The sequence below is a fragment of the Zalophus californianus genome, chromosome 8, assembly GCF_009762305.2.
Source record: "Zalophus californianus isolate mZalCal1 chromosome 8, mZalCal1.pri.v2, whole genome shotgun sequence".
In the NCBI taxonomy this organism is placed as follows: domain Eukaryota; kingdom Metazoa; phylum Chordata; class Mammalia; order Carnivora; family Otariidae; genus Zalophus; species Zalophus californianus.
In genome coordinates, this window is record NC_045602.1 from 87,912,504 (window position 1) to 87,935,192 (window position 22,689).

The 22,689-nt window shown below is 36.9% G+C and overlaps 1 protein-coding gene across 11 annotated transcripts in view; it reads left to right on the top strand.

The window, feature by feature from the left end:
• The window catches only part of CCDC138 (coiled-coil domain containing 138), a 147,613-nt gene that overhangs the window by 18,778 nt on the left and 106,146 nt on the right, over positions 1–22,689 (top strand). For 9 of the 11 annotated variants that reach the window (XM_027622050.1, XM_027622057.1, XM_027622052.1 and 6 more), the window contains exons 7-9: positions 7,107–7,226; positions 20,116–20,193; positions 20,507–20,614. In XM_027622050.1, the coding sequence (XP_027477851.1) occupies positions 7,107–7,226; positions 20,116–20,193; positions 20,507–20,614 (306 nt within the window). Of the gene's footprint in view, positions 1–7,106; positions 7,227–20,115; positions 20,194–20,377; positions 20,427–20,506; positions 20,615–22,689 lie in introns of those variants that run through there. The other 2 variants (XM_027622053.1, XM_027622049.1) reach the window with 2 other exon arrangements.

Here is a 22,689-nt window from a genome sequence, read left to right on the forward strand (position 1 = left end):
AGTTTATTTCTGGGCTCTCTGTTCTGTTCTGTTGATCTCCATGTCAGTTTTTGTGCCAGCACTATACTGTTTTGATAACTATAGCTTTGTGGTTAAGTTGGAAATCTGGGAGTATAATACCTCCAGGTTTGTTCTTCTTTCTCAAGGTTGCTTTGGCTATTTGGGGTCTTTTGTGGTTCAAACAAATTTTAGTATTATTTGTTCTAATTAAGTGAAAAATGCTGTTGGCATTTTTGGTAAGGATTGCATTGAATCTGTAGATTACTTCAGGTAGTATGGAAATTTTAACAGTATTATTTGTTCTAATCCATGAGCATGGTATATCTTCCCATTTATTTGTGACATCTTCAATTTCTTTATTAATTCTTTCTTCATTAATGCTTTATAGTTTTCAGAATACAGGTGTTTCACCTCCATGGTTAAATTACTTCCTAGGTATTTTTATTGGTTTTAATGCAATTGTAAATGAGATTGTTTTCTTAATTTCTCTTTCTGCTACTTTGGTGTTAGTATAGAAACAACTGATTTCTGTATATTAATTTTGTATCCTGTAACTTTATGAATTCATGTATTAGTTCTAATAGTTTTTGGTGAATTCTTTAGGGTTGACTATATATAATATGTTGTCATTTGCAAATAGTGACAAGTTTTACTTCTTCCTTCCCAACTTGGATGCCTTTTCTTTTTCCTCTCTAACCTGCTTTGGTTAGGTCTTCCAATGCTATGTTGAATAAAAGTGGTGAAAGTAGGCATTCTAGTCTTGTTTCTAATCTTAGAATAAAAGCTTTCAGCATTTCACCATTGAATATGATGTTAGCTGTAGCTTTCTCATATATGGCCTTTCTTATGTTGAAGTATGTTCCCTCTATACTCACTTTGTTAATAGTTTTAATCATGAATGGATGTTGCCTTTTGACAAACGTTTTTTCTGCATCTGTTGAGATGGTCATATGATTTTTATCCTTCATTTTGTTAATGTGCCGTATCACATTGATTTGCGAATATTGAACCATTCTTGCATCCCTGGAATATATCAGGGTCATGCTGGCCTCACCTCACAGAATGAATTTGTCCTTCCTCTTTTTTTTTTTTTTTAAAGATTTTATTTATTTGAGAGAGAAAGAATGAGACAGAGAGAGCATGAGAGGGGGGAGTGTCAGTGGGAGAAGCAGACTCCCGCTGAGCAGGGAGCCTGATGTGGGACTCGATCGTGGGACTCCAGGATCATGCCCTGAGCCAAAGGCAGTCGCTTAACCAACTGAGCCACCCAGGTGCCCCATTTGTCCTTCCTCTTAAATAATTTTGTAATAGTTGGGAGAAGGATAGGTATGAACTCTTCTTTGAATGTTTGGTAGAATTCACCTCTGAAGACATCTGTTTGTTGGGCATTTTTGATTACTAATTCAATTTCATTTCTAGTATTTGATCTGTTCAGATTTTCTGTTTCTTCCTGATTCAGTCTTGGAAGAGTGTATATTTCTAGGAATTTATCCATTTCTTCTAGGTCATACAAGTTTTTAGCATATAATTTTTACTAATAGTCTCTTATGAGTCTTTGTATTTCTGTTGTGTCAGTTGAAACTTCTCTTTAATTTTGGACTTTATTTTTTTGAGTCCTCACTTTTTTTCTTGGTGTACTTGGCTGTAGGTTTTTGTTCTTTTTAAATAACCTCATAATTTTGTTCATTTTTTCTATTCTAATTCTATTTTCTACCGGTTTTTAAAGTCTGTTTCATTTATTTCTGCTCTGATATTTATTTGTTCTTTCCTTCTGTGACCTTAGGCTTTGTTTGTTGTTCTTTTTCTAGTTCCTTTAGGAGTGAGGTTAGATTGTTTGAGATTTTTCTTGTTTCTTGAGGTCGGCCTGTAATACTGTAAATCTCCCTCTTAAAACTTCTTTTGCTGTGTCCCAAAGATTTTGGAATGATGTGTTTCCATATTCGTTTGTCTCAGGTATTTTTTGATTTCCTCTGTTTCTTTGTTGATCCACTGGTTATTTAGTAATATGTTGTTAAACCTCCATGTGTTTGTGTTTTTTCCATTTTTCTTGTAATTGATCTCTAGTTTCATGCCACTATGGTTGCAAAAGTATGTTTCCATGTGCACCTGAAAAGAATGTGTCTTCTGCTGTTTTTGGATAGAGTGCTCTGTATATATCTGTTAAGTCCATCTGATCTAATGTGTTGTTCAGAATCACTGTTTTCTTACTGACGTTCTGTCTCAATGATCTATCCATTGATGTAAGTGGGGTGACAAAGTCCCCAGCTGTTATTATATTTCTGTCAAATTCCCTTAATGTCTTTAGGTACTCCTATGTTGGGGGAATAGGTATTTACAATTGTTATTTCCTCGAGTTGGATTGATCCCTTTATCACTATGTAGTGCCCTTTTTTGTCTGTTACAGTCTTTGTTTTAAAGTCTGTTTTGTCTGATGTAGTATTACTACCCCAGCTTTTTTTTTTCATTTCCATTCATATGGAATATCTTCTTACATCTCTTCACTTTGTCTGTATGTGTCTTTAGTTTGAAGTTAGTCTCTTGACTGGGTTTTGTTTTTTAATCCATTCACTCACCTTGTCTTTTTATTGGAGCATTGAGTACATTTACAGGTATGTACTTATTGCAGTTTTGTTGTTTTCTGTTTGTTTTTATAGTGTTTCTCTCTACCTTTATTCTCTTGTTCTCTTCCTTTGTAGTTGGATAACTTTCCTTAGTGTTATATTTGGCTTCCTTTCTCTTTATTTTTTGTATATCTATTACAGGTTTTTTTTGGTAGTTATCATGAGGTTCAAATATAACACCCTATGTATATAGCACTCTATTTTAAATTGACAGTCACTTAGATTTGAACACATTCTAAAAGCAATACATTTTACTCCCTCCCATCCACATTGTATGTATTTGATGTTTTAATTTTGTGTATCCTTTAACTAAATACTGTAACTATAGTTGATTTTAATACTTTTGTTTTTTACCTTCATACTAGCTTTATAACTGATATACTACCTTTACTATATGTTTCCTTTTTCCAATGAAATGTTTTAATAATTTTTTTTACTTCTAGTTATGGCTCCTTTATTTCCATTTAAGGAAATTGCTTTAACATTTCTTGTGGGGTTTGTTTAGTGGTGATGAACTCCTTTAACTTTTGTTTGTTTTGGAAACCCTATCTCTTCTTCAGTTCTGAGTAATAGTCTTATAAAATTAACCTTAGTAATAACCTTGTGGGGTAGGGTATTCTTGTTTACAACCATGAAGGTTTTTTTAATTTAAGCACTTTGAATATATCATGTCCCTCCCTTCCAGCCTGTGAAAAATCAGCTGATAGTCTTATAAGTGTTCCCTTTCTTATTTATTTATTTATTTATTTATTTATTTATTTATTTATTTAAGAGAGAATGTGCACGCATATGTGTTGGGGGAGGAGTGGAGGGAGAGGAAGAGAGAATCTCAAGCAGACTCCCTGCTGAGTCCAGAGCCCAACATGGGGCTTGATCCCACGACCCTGAATTCATGACCTGGGCTGAAATCAAGAGTCGGACGCCCAACTCACTGAGCCACCCAGGTGCCCCTAAGTGTTCCCTTTCATATAACTAGTTGCTTTTTTCTTGCTTCTTTTAAGATTATCTTTTTAACTTTAATTTTTGATATTTTAATTATTATGATTCTTGCTATGGACCTCTTTGGGTTCATCTTGTTTTGGGCTCTCTCTACTTCCTGGACCTGGATGTCTGTTTCCTTCCCTAGGTTAGAGTAGTTTTTAACTGTTCTTCAAATAATTTTTCTACCTATTTCTTTCTCTCTTCTCCTTATGTACCCTTATAATGCAGTTGTTAGTATACTTGATGTTGTTCTAGAGGTCCCTTAACCTATTTTCATATTCTTTGCTGTTAAATTTGGATGATTTCCACTATCCTGTCTTCCAGATTGCTGATCTCTGTTCTTCTGCATCCTCTAATCTGCTGTTGATTATCTTTAGTGTATTTTTTAGTTCAGTTATTATATTCTTCATCCTTTATTGGTTCTTTTTTATATTTTCTGTCTCTGTTGAGGTTCTCACTGAGTTCATCCATTTTTCTCCCCAAAGTAGAATAACTTTATGACCATTACTTTGAATTCTTTATCAGGTTGATTGTTTATTTCTGTTTCATTTAGTTCTTTTCCTGAGATTTTTTTCTCGTTCTTTTGTTCATAACATACTCCTCTGTCTTCTCATTTTGTATGACTTTCTGTTTTTGTGTATTAGGTAAAACAGCTACGTCTCCTTGCATTGAAAGTATGGGCCTTCAGTAGAAGGTGATATGTGGGGCCCAGAAGTACAATCCCCTGGTCACCAAAGCCAAGTACTCCAGGGCTGTCCCCTGTGTGTGTGCCCTCCACTTGTGATTGGGGTACAATTCCTGCTGGTACAGTTGAGGACGGGGCTGTGCCCTGGGCCAGCATCTGGCTACAGTGCCTGGCCATGACTACTGCAGTTGCATTGGTGGTTGGGGGTGGTCAGCGTGCTGGCTGAGAGTCCCTCCTATGATTGCTGCCTGTGGGGGTGACTTGTGACCCTAGCTCCCCCTCCCTGGGACAAGAGTTTCTTTGAACGGTTGCCCATCCTGACTAAGGATGCCCACTGGGTGTGTCGGGGTGGGTGCTGCTGAGATTGCCTGCCAGGTGTAGTGGGTCAGGAGAGTTGCCTGCTTGGTTGGGTGGGAAGGGTGGGGTGGATCTAAAGGGGAATGCCAGCGTGAGGTGAGCAGTGCTGGCAAGGTAGACAGGGTGTTAAAACTGGCATCCACTGGCGTTGGAACAGCTAGGCTGAAGGAGGGCCCGAAAATGGCACCCCATGGCTTTTTCTCCTAGAGAAATTTCCTGTAGATCCCTGCTCCTCTGGCACATATGCTAAAATTAGTAGATATCCCTTATATATGGTGCAGGCACTTTTCACACTGCTGCCTGTATGGTGGGTCTTGAAGTGAGTGAGATTGTGTACAGACCCTTTCAGTGTGGAGTTTTGGTTTCTTACTAGCTTGCAGCTCTCCAGGAATTAAGTCATACTGATTTTTCAATGCTCCTGGATTTATGCCCTGCTGATTTTCAAAGCCAGATGTTATGGGGACTTGTCTTCCTAGTGCAGATCCCCAGGGCAAGGGTGGGAGTATGCCTCATATGGGGCTTGAACCCCAACACTCCTTAGGACCTCCATATCTGTGCTATCCCTCCTGCTTGTGGGTTGCTGTACCAGGGTTTGTTTCCTGACCAGATTGTATTTCTGCCTCTCCCATCCTTCTTGATGTCCCTGTTTCTTTGTATCTTTACCTGTGGAAGAGCTGTTCTGCTAGCCTTCAGGTTATTCTCAGAGGGGATTGTTCTCCATTAGTTGCAGCCTTGGTGTGTTCACAGGAAGAGGTGAGGTCAGGACCTTCCTACTCCATTTTCCCTACTCCATCCTAATTAGGTATAGGCTAAAATTCTTTCTCACCTTCTCAGTTCAGTTTTCAGAGCTTTTATGATGTTGCTTCATAGATGTCTTGTGCATGTGCCACTTAGGTTAGTCTGATACTCAGGCAGTGACATAAATCTTAGTTCAGTTCTCAAGACCTGTATTATGGTGCTCTCTGTCTTTCCCGTACTTACAGAATTGGGGGGTTAGTCTGAGACTTGGGTAGTATTTTTAAACTGAGCTCTGATCTCTCCATGTTTGCTCTGCTGCTTTTGTCTGCTGTGCTTAGGCGGTTTAGGATTTAGCCAGATTTCTATGAGTTTATGTACACCAGAATGAAAACATGTTCTTTCTGAGTCTATTCTCTCTTCTCTGAGATACTCCCCACATTCCTTGGCTCACAGGGGCGTTTTCCTGGCTTCCCTGGGTGGAAAGGTGGAGTTTCTCTCAGAGTTTTAGCAGCCTATACTTCAGCTGCACTTCAGTAGCCAGAGGCCTGTGTTGGGGCAAGACTACTAGAGAAAAGGAAAAACAAAAACCCTGGAAACTTCACCCTCTTGAGGGTTGCTTCTCCACATTTTCACTCTACAATTCCCTGCTTCTCTTTATTTTTTACAGTCCTTTAGGGTAGTCACTTTTTGTGTTTTGTCTAAGATTTTTAGTTGTAATCAGTAACAGAACTAGAGTGTAGTGGGCTAATTTTGCCATTCTGGAAATGGAACTCATATCCTATATTTTTAGGATTTGGAAAAATTTGGAGAATGAGAATATTAACCTAAGGTTTGAAATAACTATATTTGTGACTATATACTAAGTTATTTAAAGAATCATTTAATGTAATAATAAAATTACATAAAGCTAATGTTTTCACGATTGGATTTTTAAAAGGGCAGAAAAAGAAATGCTTGGATTCTCAAGAGGTTTCCCTCCTTGATTTATTCTTGAATTTTTTTCTCTTGAGATTTGTCTGTCTGTTATTCTTACTAACTGTAAAGATAACAGCCTTATTTTAATGGTACCTATATGATTACTTGGAAGAAAGAAATTAATTCAGTTTCTTGATTTCCTATAGAAACTTGCTTGTTTTAATACATTATAAATAAATTGAGAATAAAATGTGAAGTAAACTATACATATTTGCACTTTAAATCAAAATGTGTTATCTCATTTAAATGTAATCAGAGAGTTAAATGATTTGAATTATTTATAAAACTGATTAAGGAGAGTCAAATAGTTTGAGACTCAGAAATTTTGTTATGTTTTTAAATTTTTTGAGATGTAAACAATTTTAGCTACTTAATGAGAACAAGAAATTAGTTCTATCTATGGCTATTTCTTTTCAAGGGTAACTTAAATCTTAAATTTTAATTTATAAAGCTGTGAATAACTAACTAGTCTCTTGAAGAAGATCAGAAACCCTTCATTGTTTTATCATTCCATGATATGAAAGAAATTATTTCAGTGCATTCAGTGGATCTTTTTGAAGCAGAAAATAGTTGTTTTAATAGGAACTTAACAAATGCTTTTAATGCTTAGTTATTATGTTGGTTGATGATACAGTTTTTATAAACTATTTGCAGTATTAGTCATGTATGCTTAAATGCACTGGCTAAAGTCCTGATTCAAGGATGGAATCCTTACCTAATTTTTAGATCAGATCTTTTTTCCCTTCTAGCAACACAATGCAGAAATTGAACACTTAACTGAAGTTCTTAAGGAAAAAAATAAAGAAAGCAAGAGGCTAAGGTCCTCTTTCGATGCATTGAAAGAATTGAATGATAACTTAAAAAAGCAGGTAAGACCTATTTTAATAAATACTAGATTATAAGATTTTTAAAACATATCATCTATATTTAACAAATTATATATCGAAGTCTTAGAATATATTCTAGCTAGAGAAAATTTTGATTAACTTGATTTCCTATAATACTTCCAAATATAAATATGGTATTCTTAAGCTTTTGATCTCTCATCATCTGTTTTAGCATCCAGCTGAGAATATGTTTTTGCAGTTTAGAATTTTTAAAATATAAGAGCAATTACTAGATTTAAATGAGCAAAAAAAGAAACACCACATGATAATGTGGAGATTTTTACGCATTGATTTTAGCTAATACTTCTTTTAACTGCTGTTTTACACCACTGCTTATTTAACATTCATTTATTTTCTGGACATCTATTATATGCTAGGCACTGTACTAGCGTGAATATAGAGTGCTATCATACAGAGGGCTATCATATTGTACTGTGATTACATAAGTGATGTAATCTAGGTTACTGCTTAAGAATACTGAAGTTGTAAAGCAAATATTTTTGAGTTGTGTATCTTTTTTTTTTAACTTTTGCCAGTTTTTGACTGAAAGATGAGAAAGAATAGTTCAAGAGAGACAGGAGAATGATTATGTTTGTATTTGTGTAAGGAGAAGTAGATGAGCAGAAATTGGGGTAAACCCAGTCACTTCAAAAATGAAAGCTTTGGGCTGGAAGACTTCATGGATTCTAAAATGTAACTAAGCTCAGACTCTCAGAGATAATATGCATCCTGGAATTCTTTAGCTAGCTATATGTCTTCAGTTTCTGTTTTTGATGTTCTGTAGTCACTGCTTGTTACAACCTTTCTCATTGGCAGTGACAACTAGCTACAACATTTCTCATTTGATCTAAGTTCTTTGGCTTCCCTGAATTCATTTATGGCCTCCCACAGTAGGAGTATGGATGGCCTTCACTTACTGTTGTCTGGAAGCCTGCTTTATCCCTGGAGAGATTACTTTTTCCCATCACACTCTCAATCTAGTGTGCTCTCGCTCTCTCTTCTTTTTTAAGATTTTATTTATTTGAGAGAGAGAGTGATCAAGAGAGGAGAGAGCACAAGCCAGGGGAGGGACAGAGGGAGAAGGAGGAGCAGACTCCCCACTGAGCAGGGAGCCCGATGTGGAACTCGATCCCAGGACCCTGGGATCATGACCTGAGCTGAAGGCAGCCGCTTAACCCACTGAGCCACCAGACGCCCCCTCTCTCTTTTTAACTGAAGTATAGTTGGTTGACACAAAACATACTAGTTTCAGATGTACGATAATGATTTGACAATGTTATATGGTATACTGTGCTCAGCACAAGTGTAGGTACTATCTGTCACCATACAACTCTAGCACTCTTTTTTTTTTTTTAAAGATTTTATTTGACAGAGAGAGACACAGCGAGAGAAGGAACACAAACAGGGGGAATAGGAGAGGAAGAAGCAGGCCTCCTGCCAAGCGGGGAGCCTGATGCGGGGCTCAGTCCTAGGAACCCGGGATCACAACCTAAGCCAAAGACAGATGCTTAATGACTAAGCCACCCAGGTGCCCTGTAGCACTCTTTTTTTGAGAAGGGTTTCTTTAACTGCTAGCCAAAGAACACTGTTGCCCATACCTATCTCTTAAGGTTATGTATTTCTTAATTATTTTGTATGTGTTTGTATGGGTGTATGGTGAGTGGAGTGGATATGTGAATTATTAAGTGATTGACCTATTGATAATTGGATTTTTGATCTAGTGTGACCAAACTGAAAGAGCTTGGGAGAAATCCTTTGGTACCAGTTGGGAGAATGCTTTTTTATGGTTACTCTGTTTAGTGTAGATGAGGAGTCAGCAATTTTTTTCTTTAAGGATGAAATAGTAAATATTTTGGGCTCTGTGAGCCATGCAGTCTGTCATGACTCAACTCGGACATAATGCAAAAGTAGCTACAGGCAATAAGTAAGTGAATGAGCATGGCTGTATTCTAATAAGATGTTATTTATAGCAGTAAACAGTGTTCAGATTTGGTCCATGGGCTATAGTTGGCCAACTTTTGGCATGATGAATGATGTATATATACAGTTGACTCTTAAACACCATGGGTTTGAACTGTGTTCCACTTATATGAAGATTTTTTTTTTCGTTAGATGTGGTACCATGTTATAAAGGTATTCTCTCTTACGATTTTCTTTTTCATGTCAGAGTCTATCATCTTTTATATTTTTTTCTCATATATTCAGGAAAATTATTCTCCTATAGTAATCCTGGATATGACAAAGATCCAGCTGGGAATTAAATTTTCCCATCGCTTCTCAAGAGTATTTTCTGCTGATCTGGGTCACTTTGTACCCTTCCTCCTCCCCTCCTCGGCATCCACCCCTCTTCATTGTTTTTCTTTTCTGGAGTTCATTTTTTTTTTTCTTTCCTCTCTCTCTCTCTTTTTAGATTTAAATTCATTTAATTCACATTATTAGTTTCAGAGGTAGAGTTCAGTGATTAATCAGTCTCATATAATACCCAGTGCTCATTATATCATGTACCTTCTTTAATGTCTATCACCCAGTTACCTCATTGCCCCACCCCTCCCCTTCCAGCAACCCTCAGTTTCCTATGATTAAGAGTCTCATCGTTTGTCTCCCTCTCAGATTTCATCTTGGTTTATTTTTCCCTTCTTCTGCTATGATCCTCTGTTTTGTTTCTTAAATTACGTATGAGTGAGGGTGCCTGGGTGGCTCAGTTGGTTAAGCCACTGCCTTCGGCTCAGGTCATGATCCTGGAGTCCCGGGATCGAGTCCCACATCGGGCTTCCTGCTCAGCAGGGAGTCTGCTTCTCCCTCTGACCCTCTTCCCTCTCGTGCTTTCTATCTCTCATTCTCTCTCTCTCTGAAATAAATAAATAAAATCTTAAAAAAAAAAAGAACTCTCTACTTTAAAAAAAAAAATTACATATGAGTGAGATCATATGATAATTGTCTTTTTCTGATTAACTTATTCACTCAGCATAATACCCTCCAGTTCCATCCACGTCAATGTAAATGATAAGATTTCATCCTTTCCGATGGCTGCATAATATTCCATTATACCACATCTTCTTTATCCATTCATCTGTCAGTGGACATCTGGGCTATTTCCATAGTTTGCCTATTGTGGACACTGCTGCTATAAACATTGGGGTGCAGGTGCCCCTTCAGATCACTACATTTTGTATCTTTGGGGTAAATAGTTGGTGGTGCAATTGCTGGGTGGTAGGGTAGCTCTATTTTTAACTTTTTGAGGAACCTCCATACTGTTTTCCAGAGTGGCTGCACTAGCTTGCATTCCCACCAGCAGTGAAGAGGGGTCCCCTTTCTCTGCATCCTCACCAATATCCGTTGTTTCCTGACTTGTTCTTTTTAGCCATTCTGACTGGCATGGGTTGGTATCTCATTGTGGTTTTGATTTGTATTTCCCTGATGCCGAGTAATGTTGAGCCATTTTTTCATGTGTCTGATGGCCATTTATATGTCGTCTTTGGAGAAATGTCGGTTCATGTCTTCTGCCCATTTTTGACTGGATTATTTGTTTTTTGGGTGTTGAGTTTGGTAAGTTCTTTCTAGATCTTGGATACTAGCCCTTTATCTGATAATGCCATTTGCAAATGTCTTCTCCCATTCTGTCAGTTGTCTTTTGGTTTTGTTGACTATTTCCTTTGCTATGCAAAGGCTTTTTTATCTTTATGAAATTCCAGTAGTTCATTTTTCCTTTGTTTCCCTTGCCTTTGGAGATGTGTCTAGCAAGAAGTTGCTGTGGCCAAGGTCAAAAAGGTTATTGCCTGTGTTCTCCCCTAGGATTTTGATGGATTCCTGTCTTACATTTTTAGGTCTTTCATCCATTTTGAGTTTATTTTTGTGTATGCTGTAAGAAAGTGGTTCAGTTTCATTCTTCTGTATGTGGCTGTCCAATTTTCCCAACACACTGGTCCAGTGTGTCATTCATTTGTTGAAGGGGCTGTCTTCTCCATTGGATATTCCTTCCTGCTTTGTCAAAAATTAGTTGACTACGAGTTGAGGGTCCATTTCTGGGTTCTCTATTCTGTTCCATTGATTTGTGTGTCTGTTTTTATGCCAGTATCATACTGATGATAATTGCAACTTTGTAATGTAGCTTGAGGTCTGGAATTGGGATGCCACCAGCTTTGGTTTTCTTTTTCATTATTCCTTTGGCTGTTTGGGGTCTTTTCTGGTTCCATACAAATTGTAGGATTTTTTGTTTCACCTCTGTGAAAAAAGTTGATGGTATTTTGATAGGGATTGCATTGAATGTGTAGATTTCTATAGGTATCATAGACATTTTAACAATATTTGTTCTTCCAATCCATGAGCATGGAACATTTTTCCATTTCTTTATGTTGGCCTCAATTTCTTTCATAAGTGTTCTATAGTTTTCTGAGTACAGATCCTTTTCCTCTTTGGTTAGATTTATTCCTAGGTATCTTACGGTTTTTGGTGCAATTGTAAGTGGGATTGACTCCTTAATTTCTCTTTCTTCTGTCTCAATGTTAGTTTATAGAAATGCAACTGACTTCTGTACATTGATTTTATACCTGCCACATTTTTGAATTCTTGTATGAGTTCTAACAATCTTGGGTGGACTCTTTTGGCTTTTCCACGTAGAGTATAACATCATCTGTGAAGAGTGAGAGTTTGACTTCTTTGCCAATTTGGATGCCTTTTATTTCTTTTTGTTTGATTGCTGAGGCTAGGACTTCAAGTACTATGTTGAACAACAGTGGTGGACATCCCTACTGTGTTCCTGACCTGAGGGGAAAAGCTCTCTGTTTTTCCCCATTGAGAATGATATTGGCTGTGGGCTTTTTGTAGATGGCTTTTATGATATTGAGGTATGTTCCTTCTGTCAGTACACTGTGGAGAGTTTTAATCAAGAGAGGATGCTGTACTTTTTCAAATGCTTTTTCTCCATCTGTTGAGAGGATCATATGGTTGTTGTCCTTTGTTTTATTAATATCGTGTATCACATTGATTTGCAGACATTGAACAACCACCCTTGTAGCCCAGGAATAAATCCCACCTGGATGGTGAATAATCCTTTTAATGTACTGTTGGACCTTGTTGGCTGTTATCTTGGGGGAATTTTGGCATCCATGTTCATCAGGGATATTGGCCTGTAATTCTTTTTGGTGGGGTCTTTGTCTGGTTTTGAGATCAGGGTAATGCTGTCTCAGAACGAGCTTGGAAGTATTCCTTCCGTTTCTATTTTTTGAAACAGCTTCAGAAGCATAGATATAAATTCTTCTTTAAATGTTTGGTAGAATTCCCCTGGAAAGCCATCTGGCCCTGGATGCTTGTGTTTTGGGAGATTTTTGATTACTGCCTCAATTTCCTTGCTGGTTATGGGTCTGTTCAGGTTTTCTATTTCTTCCTGTTTCAGTTTTGGTAGTTTATACATTTCTAGGAATGCATCCATTTCTTCCAGATTGTCTAATTTGTTGGCATATAGTTGCTCATACTATGTTCTTATAATTTTTTGTGTTTCTTTGGTGTTGGTTGTGGTCTTTCCTTTCATTCATTATTTTACTTATTTGGGTCCTTTACTTTTCTTTTTGATGAATCTGACCAGGGGTTTATTGATCTTATTAATTCTTTTGAAGAACCAGCTCCTAGTTTCATTGCTCTGTTCTAGTGTTCTTTTGGTTTCTATTTCATTGATTTCCCCTCTAATCATTATTAATTCACTTCTCCTGCTGCATTTAGGCTTTCTTTGCTTTTCTTTCTTCTGTTCCTTAGGTGTAAGGTTAGGTTGTGTATTTGAGACTTTTCATTTCTTGAGAATGGCTTGTATTGCTATGTACTTCCCTCTTAGGACCACTTCTTAGGACTACCTTTGCTGCCTCCCAAACGTTTTGAACAGTTGTGTTTTCATTTCATTTGTTTCCATGAATTTTAATTCTTTAATTTCCTGGTTGACCCATTCATTCTTTAGTAGGATGCTCTTTAACCTCCATGTATTTGAATTTTTTCCAAATTTTCTCTCGTGATTGAGTTCAAGTTTCAAAGCATTGTGGTCTAAAAATATGCAGGGAATAATCCCAGTCTTTTCATACTGGTTGAGACCTGATTTGTGACTCCAAATGTGATCTCTTCTGGGGAATGTTCCATGTGCACTAGAGAGAAGAATATGTATTCTGTTGCTTTAGGATGGAATGATCTGAATATATCTGTTAAGTCCATCTGGTCCAGTGTGTCATTCAAAGCCCTTGTTTCCTTGTTGATCTTCTGCTTTTATGATCTGTCCATTGCAATGAGGGAAGTGCTAACGTCCCCAACTATTATTGTATTATTATCAATTTGTTTCTTTAATTTTGTTATTAACTGGTTTATATATTTGGCTGTTCCCAAGTTAGCAGCATAAGTATTTACAGTTGTTAGATCTTCTTGTTGGATAGACCCTTTAATTTTGATATAGTGTCCCTCTTAACCTTTTATTACAGTCTTTGTTTTAAACTCTAATTTGTCTGATATAAAGATTGCTACCCCAGCTTTCTTTTGATCCATTAGCATAATAAATGGTTCTTCACCCCCTCATTTTCAATCTGGAGGTGTCCTTGGATCTGAAATGAGTCTCTTGCAGATAGCATATCGATGGGTCTTGCTTTTTAAAGATTTTTTTTTAAGATTTTATATTTATTTGACAGGGTGCCTGGGTGGCTCAGTTGGTTAAGCGACTGTCTTCGACTCAGGTCATGATCCTGGAGTCCTGGGATCGAGTCCCGTGTCGGGCTCCCTGCTGAGCAGGGAGTCTGCTTCTCCCTCTGAACCTCCCCCTTCTCATGCTCTCTCTATCTCATTCTCTCTCTCAAATAAATAAATAAAAAAAATATTTTTAAAAAAAAGATTTTATATTTATGTGACAACACAAGCAGGGGGAGTGGCAGGCAGGAGAAAGAGAAGCAGGCTCCCCACTGAGCGGGGAGCCTGATGCAGGGCTTGATCTCAGGGTCCCAGGATGATGACCTGAGCTGAAGGCAGATGCTCACCCAACTGAGCCACCCAGGCTCCCTGGTCTTGCTTTTTTATCCAATCTGACACCTTATGTCTTTTGATTGGGACATTTAGCCCATTTACATTCAGAGTAACTACTGAAAGATTTGGATTTAGTTCTATTTTATTACCTATAAAGTCACCTGTTTCTGTATATTGTCTTGGTCCTTTCTGGTCTGTTACTTTTGGGCTCTCTCTTTGCTTCAAGGATCCCCTTTAATATTTCTTGCAGAGCTGGTTTAGTGATCACAAATTCTTTTAGTTTCTGTTTGTCCTGAAAGCTTTTTATCTCTTCTCTTTTGAATGACAGCCTTGCTAGTAAACTATTCTTGGCTGCATATTTTTCTCATTTAGCACCCTGAATATGTCTTGCCAGTCCTTTTTGGCTTGCCAGGTCTCTGTGGATAGGTCTGCTATCAATCTAATGTTTCTACCCTTGTAGGTTACTGACCTCTTGTCCTGAGCTGCTTTCAGGATTTTCTCTTTGTCTCTGAATTTGCAAGCTTCACTATTATTTTGAGGTGCTGACCTATTTTTCATGATTTTGAGGGGGGTTCTCTGTGCCTCCTGGACTTGATTGCCTGTTTCCTTTCCCAGATTAGGGTAGTTCTCAGGCATAATTTGCTCAAGTATATCTTCTTCCCCTTCCCCTTTCCTTTTTCTGTGATTTCAATTCTAATATTGTTTTGCGCTATGGTATCACTGATCTCTTGAATTCTCCCCTGGTGATCCAGTAGTTGTTTATCCCTCTTTTTCTCAGCTTCTTTATTCTCCATCATTTTGTCTTCTATATTACTAATTCTCTCTTCTGAGTCATTCATCCTAGCAGTTAGAGCCTCCATTTTTTTTTAAAGATTTTATTTATTTATTTGTCAGAGACAGAGAGATAGAACAACAGTGCAAGCAGGGGAACAGCAGTCAGAGGGAGAAGCAGTCTCCCCTCTGAGCAAGGAACCCAATTTGGGGCTCGATCCCAGGATCCTGGGATCATGACCTGAGCTGAAGGCAGATGCTAACAGACTGAGCCATCCAGGTATCCCTAAAGACTCCATTTTTGATTACATCTCATTAATAGCCTTTTTGATTTCAACTTGTTTAGATTTTAGTTCTTTTATTTCTCCTGACAGGGATTTTCTCGTCTTTTCTATGCTTTTTTCAAGGTCAGCTAGTATATTTATAATTGTTATTCTGAACTCTAGTTCCAGTATCATATATCCATACTGATTAGGTCGCTGGCAGTCAGAACTTCCTCTTGTTCTTTTGAGTTGAGTTTTTCCGTCTTGTTATTTTGTCCAGAGAAGAATAGATGAATGAGAGAACAAAATACTAAAATGTTAACAGTGACCCCAGATAAATATACACTAAGCAAATGAGAATAGCCCCAGAACCGAAAAAAACAAAAAAATTTAAGAAAAAATAAAAAATAAAAAAAATGAGAGAGAATATAATCAGACAGGTGAACAGAACAGGGCAATTCATTGGATCCTGTGTGTATTTTGGTCTGTTTGTTGGAAGACTAGATCCTGGAACACCTGGGTGTCTTAGTTGGTTAAGCATCTGCCTTTGGCTCAGGTCATGATCCCAGAGTCCTGGGATCAAGTCCCCCATCGGGCTCCTTGTTCAGCGAGGATCCTGCTTCTTCTCTGCTTGCTGCTCCCCCTGCTTGTCTTCTTTCTCTCCTTCTTTCCCTCTCTCTCCCTCTCTGACAAATAAATAAGTAAAGTCTTAAAAAAAAAACAAAAAACTAGGGCCCAAAATTGTAAAAAAAGGAAAACTTATGTATATACAAAAGTAAAATTAAATACAATGAAAGGATAGAATGTAACTGTAAAAATGAAAATTAAAAAAGACTTAAAGAGTTGATAAAATAAGAAATTGGTTGAAAAGGAAAGAGAAAAGAAATAGTAAATTTGGAAGACTAATCATGAGAAAAAAAACATGAATTCTATATACTGTTTTCCTCTAGTGCTGGAGTTTTGCAGTTCTTTGTGGTTGGTAAAGTTGGTCTTAGTTGGATGTTCTTGCTGATCTTCTTGGGGAGGGGACTGTTGCACTGATTCTCAGGTGTCTTTGCCCCAGGAGGAACTGCACCACCCCATGGCAGGGGTCAGGCTATGTAATTGGTCCCAGATTGCTCTATATGGCTTTTGTTCCCTGAAGGCTTTCCACGCGGCTTTAGAGATTGAGAATGGCAATGGCGGCCTCCCAATCTCCAGCCCTGGAACTAAAAGCCTGTGCCCCACCCCGCCCCCACTCCTCATTGTGCCCTTGGGGAAAAGCAGTCAGTCATTCCTGTGTCCGTGGTCTCCATCTGAATTCTGTGCTCACCTAGCCCATGACTGAGCATTTCTATTCAGTCATGTGACCCTGCTTGGAGTCTCCAAAGCCTGCAGACTCCTGTGGTGCGCACCCGCACCGTTCCTTCCCAGGAGGGAGGGTTGTTTGACTGCGTTTTTGCCATTTGCTGGTTCCCTGCTCAGAAAGTGGTTGCCCATCCCTTCTGCGGTTTGTGTTTTACGGCAACACTGTTCTGAAAGCCCACTCCTGGGCTTGCTGATGGCAGCCGGCTTTCCTGCTCCAATGCCTGGGAACTCTCATGCACTCAGGTACCCCTGTTCTTTCCGTGACCCCTGGGATCTTGAGAGCACACTGTCCCACCTAGGATTCTTCCCTGCTTGGCCACCTGAGTACCTTTCAGGCAGGGACATCCCATACCAGAGCAGACTTCTAGAAGTTCTGATTTTTCGCTCTACTACTATATTACTTTCTGGTAGCCGGCTTTCTGTGGCTCCCTACTCTCATGGCTTATCTTCCAATATGTTGCTTAGGATTCAGTTCACACCTCCTACCTTGCAGAGAGTGCTTGCTTTTCTATTTGTAGAATTGCAGCAATTCTTTCTTAGAGCTCTGGTTCAGTTCACAGAAGTTCAGAATGGTTTGATAGCTCTCTAGCTGAATTCCTGGGACCAGACAAAACTATGGTCTCCTATTCCTCTCCCATCTTGGAGTGTCTGTCCTTACAATTTTCCTAATAACATTTTGTTTTCTCTAGCCTACTTTATTATAAGAACGTTGTGTATGATACATACAACATTAAAAAATATGTATTAATTGGCTGTTTATATTATCATTGAGGCTCCTTGTCAACAGTAAGCTACTAGTAATGTGTTTTGGGGAATCAGAAGTTCTTTGTGGATTTTTTATTACCCAGGGGTTGGTGACTATCACCCCTGCATGGTTCAAAGCTCAACTGTGTTTCAAAATTGGTAAATAAAAAGGTAACTTATTTCTGTGACTGACTTGCATGGTAATTTATGGTAGCATTGGATATAAATAAGTCTGCAATATTATTATAATAATAAAACAATTCCCACTAAGTCTTGCCATCCTGAGGAGTCAAGGATTAATATTCAGGATTCATCAGGCTATAGAGTCCCTGTGAATACCGTAGGCTCTCATTTGAAAGGATCAGGGTTGCACCCTAGGAGGAGGCAAATTAGAGATATATGAAATCCTCCTCAAACTGAAATGTGGTCTTAACTGATATTAGTTCCTGTTTAGAATAAGGCGATCAGTCTCCATTTTGAGTATCTAGCAAAGGAAAGAATGAGCCCTCTCTGAAAGAAAATGTGTATAAAATTTATATATTTTCTTTGTCATTCTATAGAAAATTAATCATTATATTAAAAGACAGAATCACATGGATCACTGAATTCTACTCATGAAACCAATATTGCACTGTATGTTAATTAACTAGAATTTAAATAAAAATTATAAAAAGACAGAATCATATAACTTAATATAAAGAGAACAAAAATGCCCCAGGCAGTGTGAATATACCTGGCAGTGATCCAGATATTGGAGCTAGTAGGCAGTGATTTTAAAATAATGATTAATGTGTTCAAAAAAGTAGAAAAAAAGATTGAGAACTTCATTAGAGAAGCAAAATTTATAAAAAGGAATTAAAATGAAATTCTGAAACTAAAAAATACACGAATTGAATTTCAGAACTCCAGTGAATGGGTTTAATAGCAGATGAGATGCAGCAGAAGACAGGATTAATGAACTGGAAGATGATTTCCTAAAAGGTTTTGAGATAAAAACATTGAGTAGAGAAAGAATAAACAAATTTATGAAAGAGATACGTTTCGTTAAAATTTTTAACATGGGAGTTCAAAAAGAGATCATAGGGCAAAAACAAAATATTTGAAGAGAAATGGCCACGTATTATCCAAAACTTGTAAAAACAGTATGCCAACTTATAGATTCAAGAAACTATGTTAAGCCTAAACATGATAAATGTTAAGGAAAACCAAACATAGGAACATTGTTTTAAGACTGCTGAAAACATTAGATAAAGATAAAATTTTTAAAGTGATCAGAGAAAAATAAGACACTTTACTTTCAAAGAAGGAGCAGTAAGACTTATGACTATCTTTTAAGGAGGAAACATCATGTACCTTAAATATAAATAGAAAAAGTGAAAAAAACCCTCCTTCTTGTTGTATGTAGCCAGCATAACCTTGAAACTAAATGTGTCAAGATTTTTATAAGAAAAGAAAAATTCAAATCAGTTGCATGAATATAGGTGCAAAAAATTTAAATATTAATAAATTGAATCTAGCAATACATAAAAATAATATAGCTAAGTGGATTTAGTACAGGAATTACAAAGTTTATCATTTGGAAGTTATGGTTTATCATTTGAAAATTATGGTTTATCATTTGAAAACACATCTGATAAATGGAGAAAAATCATATTATTTCTATTGTTAATAAAATTCAGCACTAACTTATGATAGTAGTAATAAAAGAGAACTTAATTTTGATAAGGTATCTACAAAAATAACCCAACAACAAAATCATATTTAGGTTATTGTTTTCCCTCTGAAATCAGAAGAAAGAAGGGTGCTCACTCTTAACTGTTTCTCTTGAACTCTGTACTGAGAGTCCTAGTCAGTGCGATAGGGAAAAAAAATAGAAAATAAGGATTGGAAAGGAAGAAATAAGAATTATCTACTGATAACATGATTATGTAACTGTATATACAGGTATCCAAATGGATATACAGACAAGTTAGTAGAATAAAGCAAATGTAGGCAAATCCTTGGATGTAAGTTCAATATACAAAAATCAAGTGTATTTTTATATACCAGCTGTAATCAAATAGTGTTATTTATTGAAAGATCCCACAGATAATAGCATCAAAAAGCATTAGCTATCCAGGAATAAATTTAAAAGAAAGATGTATATAACACATACACTGAAAAGTACAAAACATTATTAAAAGAAAATAAATAAGACCTAAATAATTTGAAGGCTATGTTATGTTCATAGATATGAAGACTCAATATTTGTAAACATGTCAGTTCTTCCCAAATTTATATATTTAATCCAATTTCAATAATTCATTACACTGCATCCTTAATGATTTGTACACTTTCATGTACATACATAAAAAGTTCGATTAAAAGACATTTTCCATTAAAACATATATTTGTAAGATCTCAGGAGACTTGCAAATTTTTTATAGACTGAAGTAAACTTAGATACTATTAGTACTTTAGGGACAAATGATTTTAGCTATGATTTTTTTTTAATTAAATTTTTTATTTTTTTATTGAAGTATAATTGACGTACAATATCCTATTAGTTTCAGGTGTATATCATAGTGATTCACTATTTTTATACATTTCAAAATGATTTCCATGGTAAGTCTAATTACCATAAGCGATGATCTTCTTTAATTATGAATGCTACCTCTGTTTTGTTACATTGGTTATACAGACTAGATAAGGTCTTTACAAAATCTTTAGTATGAAATCAGCTTAAGTTTTATATTGAAATATTTAATGTTTTCTGATTTTAGTTAAATGAAGTAAGTGAAGAAAACAAGAAGATGGAGATTCAGGCTAAGAGAGTTCAAGCTCGTTTAGATAATTTACAGGTAAGTTGTCTGCTCTTTTGACACAAGGGATTTTTTTTTTTAAAGATTTTATTTATTTATTTGACAGAGAGAACACGAGAGAGGGAACACAAGCAGAGGGAGTGGGAGAGGGAGAAGCAAGCCTCCCGCTGAGCAGGGAGCCTGATGTAGGACTGGATCCCAGGACCCTGGGATCATGACCTGAGCTGAAGGCAGATGCCTAATGACTGAGCCACCCAGGCACCATGACACAAGTGAATTTTAAATGATTGCCTTTGGATTTTCCCACCTTTAATGCAATTGTATTTTAATTCATGGATATGTACTGTTGCAGAGGAAGTATGAGTTTATGACAATACAGAGATTGAAAGGAAATTCGCATGCTGCTAATGAAATGAAAAGTTTAAAACAGGATAAAGTACCAGTCTCAAAAACTCACAAGGTATGATATGATTGAAAATTTCTCCAATAGAAAATAAAGACATTTTTTCTTTGTTCTTGAATCTGTTTTTGGCAAATGTCATTTTGGTATGAAAGTATTCACTATAATAATTCCTTTACAGAGAAATATCTGTATAATATTTCTAATATGCTTTTATTTACAAAAGCAAAACAAAATATTTCAGCAGTGTTTCAGGCACAGACCTTAAGCTTAATAAGAGCTTTATTATTCATTGTGTTTTAAGATTCCACAAGCTTTCAGTGTTTTCTGTCAAGACTGCAATCCATGCCTGAAAGGGCTTTATTTATTTATTTTTTCCTAAGGAATTTTTTACTTTGAGGTGTAAATTACATACAGTAATGTAATGCAGAGATCGTTAAGTATATAGCTTAGTAGTTTTGACAAATGCCTATACTCATGTAACCTGCAACTAGATATAGAACATTTCCATCATCCTAGAAAGTTCCCTTATGTCCCTTCTCAGTTCGTCCCTGCAAGAAGTAGCTGTTAATCTGATTTCTATCACCATGAATTAATTTTGCCTATTTTAGAACTTCAGTCAGTGGGGTTGTATAGTATGCTCTCATCTGGGTAAGGCTTATTTTGCTTATCATAACATTGAGTGTATCAATAGTTTGTTCCTCTGTATTGTATTGCTCAGTAGTATTCTACTGTATGAATATATCACAATTTGTTTATCCATTCTTCTTTTAATAGACACTTGGGCGATTTCTACTTTTTGTCTATTATGAATAAAGCTGCTAAGAATGTTTGTGTACAAGGCTTTTAGTGGACAGATGTTTTCATTCCCCTTGGAAATACAAGCAAGACTGGAATTTCTGGGTCATAGATATTTGACTTTTTGTGAAACTGACAGTTTTCCGAAGCAGTTATACCATTTTATACTCCTACTAGCAAGGTTTGAATGTTGTGGTTACTCCAGACTATGCCAGCATTTGGGGTTTTCACACTTTTTCATTTTGACCTTTTCAGTGGGTGGCTAGTGATATTTCACTGTGGGCTGTTAATAATTTTGATAAATCCTCTCGTTCTTTTCATAAAGTGGGAATACAACATCATTTAAAGATAGCTGTGGAGGAATCTCAGTTACAAAATCAGAAGCCACCAATGGGCAGTGTGAATCTGAAGGTGTTAACTGTCTGGCTGGCCTGTGATGAAGATATCATGGATCAGCAGGACCAAATTCAACAAAAGATTGCTGTGCAGAGAATATGCAGGGAATAATCTCAGTCTTTTGGTATCGATTGAGACCTGATTCGTGATCAAGTATGTGGTCTATTCTGGAGAAAGTTCCGTGTGTGCTTGAGAAGAATGAGTATTCTGTTGTTTTAGGGTGGAATGTTCTGTATATATCTATGAGGTCCATTTGGTCCAGTGTGTCATTCAAAGCTCTTGTTTCTTTGTTGATTTTCTGCTTAGATGATCTGTCTGTTGCTGAGAGTGGAGTATTGAGGTCTCCTACAATTAACTTATTGTTATCAATATGACTCTTTATTTTGGTTAACAGGTGGCTTATGTAGATGGCTGCTCCCAGGTTGGGGGTGTAGATATTTACAATTGTTAGATCTTCTTGTTGGATAGACCCTTTAAGAATGATATAGTGTCCTTCTGTGTCTCTAACTACATCCTTTAGCTTAAAATCTAATTTGTCTGATAAAAGAATTGCTACCCCAGCTTTCTTTTGAGGTTCATTGGCATGGAAGATGGATTGCCATTCCTTCACTTTGAGTCTGGATGTATCTTTAGGTTCAGAATGAGTCTCTTGTAGACAGCATATGGATGGATCCTGTCTTTTAATCCAATCTGCAACCCTGTTCCATTTTATGGGAGCATTTAGGCCGTTCACGTTGAGAGTGATTATTGAAAGATATGAATTTATTGTCATCCTGTTGCCTGTGAAGTCCTTGTTTCTATAGATTGTCTCTGTAAATTTCTGTGCTATATCACTCTTGGGGTCTTTCTCCTTTTATAGAACCCCCCCCCCTTAATATTTCTTGCAGGGCCAGCTTAGTGATTCTTTCAGTTTCTGCCGGTCTTGGGACCTCTACATCTCT